The 8,161-nt window shown below is 39.1% G+C and overlaps 1 protein-coding gene across 1 annotated transcript; it reads right to left on the bottom strand.

The window, feature by feature from the left end:
- Window positions 1–248: 248 nt before the first annotated feature.
- Window positions 249–6,796, bottom strand: SPINK1 (serine peptidase inhibitor, Kazal type 1). The gene is made up of 4 exons (XM_006097450.3): window positions 6,720–6,796; window positions 5,960–5,991; window positions 4,426–4,532; window positions 249–294 (listed from the first exon to the last, which is right to left on the bottom strand). The coding sequence occupies exons 1-4, from the start codon at window positions 6,772–6,774 to the stop codon at window positions 249–251; spliced, it is 240 nt and encodes a 79-aa protein (XP_006097512.1). The 5' UTR covers window positions 6,775–6,796.
- Between the last annotated feature and the right edge of the window lie 1,365 nt (window positions 6,797–8,161).

The raw sequence follows: 8,161 nt of genomic DNA, 5'->3' as shown, positions 1-8,161 counted from the left end.
CATATTTCCTAAGACAGAGTCCTCAGAATGTGAGGAAGATGGGGAAGCAAAAAGTACCATGAAGGAAACCCTGTCTGAAATGACCGGATTGCTGGATTTTATAAACTTGGTTCTTTGTCCCCACGATAATCAAACATGCCTTTGGGAATAAAGCACATAGGAACCACAGGAAGTATTTAGATGCATTTTATTCAACAATCAGGCAGTGGATATCATGGTGACCTTACAGGATTTCAGAACCTTGGTTCTCAGCAAGGCCCATGTTTTTTAATGAGGACAGGAACCTCCCGCTCCCTGTAGAAAAGATTGGAAAAAAAATTAGTTTAACCTCTGCTGACAAAGTGATGATTGGAAAAAAAAAACATAAAGTTTTTTTTTAAAAAAATGTATTGATTTTAGAGAGAGAGAGAAAGAGAGACAGAGAGAGAGAGAGAGAGAGAGAGAGAGAGAGAGATCAACTTTGTTGTTCCATTGATTTATGCATTTTGTTGTTCCATTGATTTATGCATTCATTGGTTACTTCTTGTATGTGCCCTGATTGGAAATAGAACCCACAATCTTGGTGAGGTACCTGGATTGGTTTGAGATTTATCCTCGTTTCTCTTTCTTTCATTGACTTATTCATTAACTCATCAAATATTGATTGAGAACTATTACATACACTAAGAGTATAGCAGAAGAAAAATAATGTCTGTCCTTGTTCTGGTGGGGGAATTACAGTGAACCTCTGAAATTAATCTTGAATCCCTTGTTGCTTCTTTTGCTCCTGATGTCATTGTCCTGACCACCATGTTTCCTGGTTGGGAAAGTGGGCTCTGCAGGACCTTCTAACTGATTGATCTTTCCCCTTAGAATGCTGGCATTCATATTTGTGAGAACTCACAAAAGGAAGTCATCTCTCTGTCCCATATGATAGCTGCCAGCTCTAAGCATCCTCCCTTCCAGATAAAGAGTTTTCTGCTTCCCCCAGCCCCACACCACCTTTCTCAAACTGGTTTCCTCTTCCCTGAGACAAATATTTATAAATATTTCAATTGTTCCTTGTGAGATTCTTCTATTTCTCTATTACTTGAGGACATCAAACTCATATATCTTTACACATATATTTATCTGAAACCTGCTGATTCTTCATTTTAAGAGTTTTTGATGCTTCCTTGTTCCATAATTATTAACCACTCATAATACTTGTAGCATATACAAGCACAAGCATCTAAACAGAGCGCCCAAGTTCACTTTTCTCTAGCTGTGCTGTCCAGCACACTAGACACTATCCACATGTAGCTATTTAAATTTAAATCAGTTAAAACTAACTGATATTAAACTTCAGTTTTTTGGTTGTATTAGCCACATTTTAAGTGCTAGTGGCAGGGGCTTCCATATTGAATAGCACAGATGTGGAGCATTTCTGTCATTGCAGAAAGTTCTGCTGGAGAGTGCTAAAAAGAATGTGGCAGTACAGAGTCCTGAAGAAGACAAAGAAGAAATAGGAAAAGGACCTCACTGAATATATCTTCCAGGAGCATAAAGATCAAGGAGATAAAAGCCCTTGTTTGTCTCCCGGTCACAAAACCTAACAACTAGGGGTTCAGTTTTTAAGTATACATTTGTCTGGTGCTTTGAATGGACAACACAAAGGCAATATGGTACATTTGAAAGATGTTGCATTTAAGAAAGCTACATTTCTCTGTAGAATTAAAAATACAGGCAGAGAAGTTATATTTTCTGGCAATTAAATGTTCTTCCCATATTTAGATATTTTTAAAATAATGAAAACAGTAAGCAGGGCTGGTGAGTTTTAAAGACTAAGGGAAAAGGGTGAGTGTCGCAGCCCTGTGCTCATGTTTTCCCAATATGTTTCACTCTAAATATTGGGCCTGTCGGTCTTGGCACTTGGAAATTTCCCAAGTCTCAAGGCCGTTCTATTGCTTTCTCCTCCCCTTGGATGGAACATGATGTTTGACCTTAATGTCAACAACGTAGGTCATGAGAAAATTAACAAATGGTTTAAAGTTCCTCTTGAAACTTTTTTTACAATATGTTTTTATTGATTTTAGAAAGAGAGGAAGGGAGGGGAGAGAGAGAAACATTGATTGGTTGCCTTCTGTATGTAACCAGGGATTACACCCAACCACGGATTGCACCCACAACTTGGGTATATGCCCTGACCGGGAATTGAACTGATGACCTTTCAGTGCACAGGACGATGCTCAACCAACTGAGACATACCGGCCAGTGCCTCTTACAAGTCTTTAAAGTGGAAATAAATTCACCACAAAGCCAGCACCCAATGTCTTGGGTTTAAAACTAGGATATTAGATCTGTCTCTCTAAGGACTATTTCCACAATCCTTCTTAAACACTGAGAATTTTCGGAAATGATTTAAAGCAGACTAAGAAGAGGGTTCATGTTATAGGGCAGTGATGGCGAACCTTTTGAGCTCGGCGTGTCAGCATTTTGAAAAACCCTAACTTAACTCTGGTGCCGTGTCACATATAGAAATTTTTTGATATTTGCAACCATAGTAAAACAAAGACTTATATTTTTTGACATTTATTTTATATATTTAAATGCCATTTAACAAAGAAATATCAACCAAAAAAATGAGTTTGTGTGTCACCTCTGACACGCGTGTCATAGGTTCGCCATCACTGTTATAGGGAGCTTATACAGTGGAATAATGGAAATGTATGTAGTCACTTGAGCCTAAATCAATGTTTTAATACCAAATCAGTTTCATGATAACTGAGTCTTCTGGGTCACTTGTGGGATATCTGTTGTTTTGATCATTTTATACCTTTATTTAACCTGAAATACTTTTGTTAGGCTACCAAAATTCAGAGCCCTTGTTGAAATAATATTCCTTTCATGGATCCTTTCTTGACCCTTTCAGTAAGAAGAAATCTGTGTCTTTTCTTCCCTCCTGTAGCAGTTTGCTCATAGCTCATGTGATGACATTTGTCACAAGTTGCAAGAAGCTTCTTTGTGCTCATGACCCATTTTCTCTTATTCATAAGCACAAGAAAAGCAGAGGAGACTAGCACAATGCCTGGCACATGTTAATTGTTCAGAAGCTGGGTAAGATAGAAAATCTATGGCAAATCTATTTCTCTGAGTGCTTGACTTTGTTTCCAATCACTGACTATAATCACTTCAGAAAATGAGCTTCATGGAGACTGGCTCTCAAGTCCATAAATAAAAACGTTACAAAAATATGTTCTGGTCACCTAATCTGTATAATTAATATTTGTGTATTTAAGGTTTTAGTAAACATAATCATTACTATCATCCAGAATGACATTTTAGATTTAAAGGTATTTTGGGTGTATGAGCTTTTCTAAAATCTAGACTATCTACTATTTTGCTGTAAAAGCATGAGTTTTTATCACACAATTGATTTTTTAAATTCATGAACCATTCAAACACCTTTCCTCCTCTCTTTCATTATCCTTAATACATTTTATGTTGTACCACATTATTAATTCCTGTCTCTCTTTTGTTCATTTTCCCCCCTTCTTTATGGCATAAAGAAAGCCTCCAAACATTTCCAAACCCTAGCAGGCATAATTCATTGTTTTTAATTTTCTGCTCTCAAGCATGGTGCTCAGCACTCTGTTAGTGTTGAGTGTAAGTGAATTGAGAGACGAAGCAGGTTGGAATTTCTTCTGTGTCTCACAAATCCTCAGTCTGGTACTTGACTTTGAAGCATGGTGGGAAGAGCAAGGATTAGGTCCTAGCTCTGCATTTATTGCTGGTGATCTCAAGCAAGTTATGTAGAGTAAAACTGAGTTTCAATTTCTCCATGTGTATAATGGGCTTAGTATTATCCTATATAGTAAAAAGGCTAATATGCAAATTGACTAAACGGTGGAACAATGTCGCTATGACGCACACTGACCACCAGGGGGCAGACTCTCAATGCAGGAGCCAAGCTCACGGCTGGTGAGTGCAGCGGTGGTGGCAGGAACCTCTCCTGCCTCCGTGGCAGTGCTAAGGACCCCTTGGAGGATGTCCGCCTGCTGTGGGGAGCGGGCATAAGCTGGCAGGTGGGCATACCCTGAGGGGTCCTGGACTGTGAGAGGGCATAGGCTGAGGACCCCCCCCCCCCCCCCAGTGCACAAATGTCATGCACCGGGCCTCTAGTTTACCTCATAGAGTCTGTGTGACTATTAAGTATCTAGCACAATGCACAACAGTATAAATATTATTTTCTGTCAACACACACACTCAAATATATATATAATCATACCAGATATATAATAATAATAAGAAAAAAAAGATTGAAAATTATGTTTGGAAAACTAGATGTTTTGTTTCTCTCATGGTAAGGTGGATGATATTGATTGGGGCTTCAAAGGGTAAGATATATGAAATTTGAAGATAACCAGCTTAAAATAGATTTTAAAAGAAATTTAAGTTTGTACTCACTTATTTTCCATACATAACATGCATTCATTAGGATAAGTATGCCCATCAGTCCCACAGATGGGGTCATAGATCCTGGGGCATCCATTCACATTACTGTTACATACAGCCTAAAATGGAATTAAGCAGAATCATTTTCCGTTCTTTGAGTTTATAGCAAAATCTCCAAAGTGCTTTTTACCTCCCTGGAGTTGCTTAGCTTAAAGATGGAAGCATGATTGTATAGAGAGAGTGATACTAAGAGAAAGAATTAAAGATTTTGAGTCAGAAAGCCTGGTTTTAAGTAATGCCTATGCTATTTACAAATTGTCTGACATTGGTAAATTTCTTGATGTCTCTGAACCTCAGTCACTTTATCTGCAAAATGGGAATGAAATTATCTCATAATGGTTTTAGGACATTTTAATCAGGTGAGTGAGAGAATGTTCAAGTTTATAGTTACTGCAGCTGCTAGCTCTTCTCAGGTCAGCCACACCTTGGGCATGTTCTTCCTTGCACACTGTAGTCCATTCTCTTAGTCACTAGGTGTCTTCCCCCCTTGGAGTCTTTGCACAGCCTATTTCCTCTATGTCAATAAGAACTAGTAATTATTGAATGACTACTATAGGCCAGAGACTGTCTGAAGTGCTTTTTATTTGTTATTCTATTTAAAAACCCACATCTATTCTATGAACTTTTTATTATACTCTTCTTCTGGTGAAGACAATGAGGCACAAAGATAAACCACCCATGGCCACATAGGTATTAATTCCTGGATCCAGGATTCAAATCCAGTAAATGTAGGTCCTGAGCTTTAGCTTTTAGCCACTTCACTGTACCACAAGCATGTCAAACGAGAGTTTGACATGCTTGCTATACCACTTCTCACCAGTTACACTTTGCTAACACTCATTTATCCTTCGTAGCTCAAAATAAATCTCTCTTACTTAGGGGCACTTTCCCTGATCACTCTAACTAGGCTAGGTTCCTAATGGTACCAGAACTTCTTTAGAACACTCATCAAAAATGTAATAATTTATTTGCTATGTACTTTTGGTTTGTCATCTGTCTCCCTATTAGATATAAATATAATGAGAAGAGGGATACTTCTTCCTTTAAATATAGAGACAGAATATTTTTAGATGTTTGGATATAGAATACCTTTTCTAGAGGAAGAACCTAGTTTATTATATTCCTCTGTTCATTATTAATTAGAGCTCCCTCCACCTTGGAGATCTGGTGCTTTTGGAGTGAAGTTAATAAGGCTTCCACTCAAAAACCTTGTCCTACCAGATAGCCGCTGTATATATAAAAACCCCTTCACAGCAAGCACTATGTGACTACATAGAAACTGGTTGTATATCAGTGTATTTGTCCTTTAACATGAGCCCCTATGGGGAAACTAATGTTGGCATCTGCATGTAGTAGGTTAAGCCTTGCTAGCATTCATACTTCTCATCTTGACTTCAGGCTAAACTGTAAGGTGACCACTAGAGTGTTATTTGATTGGAACAAACAATTCTAACCTGATAAATAAGAGATTACAAATGGTCTTTACCTTTGTTCCTGGGACATCAGCTTTAGCGTTACCTAGAAAACAAGTCAGACATGGGAAATTGGGACCTGAATCGGAGAAGCTAGATCTATTTTATTCAAAATTCTGTGCTTCCTTTGAAAACAGTGACTTCTCTGCTGGCCACTTTCACTCCCCACTCCTTCTTATTTCTATTTTCTCTCAAGGACATCTCATTGGTGTCCACTCACTGCCTGCTTGCTGAAAACTCGAAAATTAAGCAAAAATTTGATTATGACCAAAGTATCTTAATTTGGTATTTCAGAAAAGTTGGCCCATTTCCTTGAAAATAGAAATGATGTGTTTACTGCTTGAAATGTATCAGGCATTGAGCAAATATCTTCTGAATGCTCACTGACATTCCCACAACCAGTTATTTAGACTTTGGTCTCACTATTAGTGATATAGGACGTATAAGTATCTTTATCTCAGTTTATTGGTGAAGTTCATATAGCTAACTGTGAAACAGCTACAACTAGCAGTAACCAGGTTGTCTGATGCAAAGCTAACCTTTGCAATTCCATTTAAGTCTCCTTTTTAAAGCAATGTTTAAGAAATGTTGTCCTTATTTTATATTAAAATTCCTCTTTCTATAATTCTCATCCAGTGAACTTATTTCATCTCTTTGGTACCGAAAGCTCTGTTCAAGCCTAGACTCTGTCTAAGTCCAGAAGGTAATGTGCCCAGTAAAGCAACAGGTCAAAAGCTTTTATTCAAGTCAGAAAAAATATGCAAAGACACCTACCAGACAAACTCAACAGGGCCAAGGCACTGAGAAGAAAGATGGCTGTCACCTTCATGGCTGAAGTTTTGTGTCCAGAGCTCAGCTGAAAACTGCAATGAACTTACCGCTTCTCTTCAGAACCCTTTGACTGGAAGGGTTATATAGGCAGTGGCAACTCGGGCTCCACCTGCTGCCCTGTGTCACGGGTCTCTTTGGTTATTGATTGACTTCACAGTGTAGACTGGCCCCCAGGTTGGGGTAATGTCCCCTGTGTACTAAAGCTGAAAGGAATGCCATGGGCCTGAAATGTGCAAGGCCAAGATTCAGTAGTTGCCTCTCTCCCTCGGCTCCTCTGGGATTTGGGAAGGCATTTCCTTTCCTCAGCCCCCGTTTTTTCTTCTGTTAGGTGAACTCGAAGGTCCCTTGTACTTGGTAGTTCTGGATATCTGAACAGCTGTGGATATGTTAAAAACCCTCTCCATTCTTTTTTGCTTTTCTCTTTTTTATTCTTTCTCTCTTTTTCTGTCACCCATTCACAAAGCCTAAAGTAGATGACAGGGGCACAGGTTAGAGACAGGACTCAGTTTCTTGAGAGGTGTGCGCGCACATGCTTGCCAGAGACACGTACTAGCTCTATGACATTGGAGATGTAGTGCACTTTTGCTGTGTCTCAATTTATTCATCTGAGAATTGAAATAATAATAGCACCTAACTCAAAGTGTTGACCTTTCGTTCAAAAATATGTATTGTGTCTACCATGTGTCATTGAGAAACAATTCTCTACTCTCACTCATGTTTCGCGTGTCTGGTGAACAGAGGCACTGGCCGGCTGCCTGTGCTTCAGCCCACCTTCTCAAGAGTGTTTGTATAACAAATGGCCTTGGAGAGTGTAATAGTGTCCCCTCTGTAATAAAGAGGAGGTTTGTTTATGTTTAGTGTAATGAAGATGCTCTTTCCCTCCATGGCAAAGCTTAGGTAGGCAATAGTGCACTTTTAAAAAGATTAGGGATTTTTAAAAACCTTGGCATCCTACTCTTGTCACACACTGCACTTTCTGTTCAGGTACCACTGGGCCCTCTTCACATCACACTGTGGAAGTGGGGGCTTGAGAAACTAGATCAAATGCTGACACTCTGACTGTTGCTATTGAATAATTAAGTCCCTTGTCACTGACCCAGGAGGGTAAACATGCTAGAGGATTTGGGAGACAGTTGTTATATAGATTAGTCAGAGAAAGCCTTGCTGATCAAGTGACATTTAAAAAAAATGTTTTTATTGATTTCAGAGGGAGGAAGGGAGAGAGAGAGAGAGAGAAACATCAATAATGAGAGAGAATCATCGATCAACTGCCTCCTGCATGTTCCTCTTAGGGATGGAGCCCGCAATCCAGGCATGTGCCTTGACTGGGAATCAAACCATGATCTCTTGGTTCTTGGGGCGATGCTCAACCACTGAGCCACACT

The sequence above is a fragment of the Myotis lucifugus genome, unplaced genomic scaffold (assembly GCF_000147115.1).
Source record: "Myotis lucifugus unplaced genomic scaffold, Myoluc2.0 scaffold_202, whole genome shotgun sequence".
NCBI lineage: Eukaryota > Metazoa > Chordata > Mammalia > Chiroptera > Vespertilionidae > Myotis > Myotis lucifugus.
The sequence above is the reverse complement of the archived record's forward strand: the minus strand, read 5'-3'. Positions and strand labels throughout refer to the sequence as shown.

What these genes read in the sequence shown, in the direction of transcription:
- SPINK1 (XM_006097450.3), bottom strand. Translation starts at nt 6,774, where the DNA reads ATGAAGGTGACAGCCATCTTTCTTCTCAGTGCCTTGGCCCTGTTGAGT. An exon ending in GGCCCTGTTGAGTTTGTCTG is followed by an intron (nt 5,992 to 6,719) that starts GTAGGTGTCTTT and finishes CTTGTTTTCTAG; the next exon opens with GTAACGCTAAAGCTGATGTC. An exon ending in ATGTTATGTATGGAAAATAA is followed by an intron (nt 295 to 4,425) that starts GTGAGTACAAAC and finishes TCTTTTCTACAG; the next exon opens with GGAGCGGGAGGTTCCTGTCC.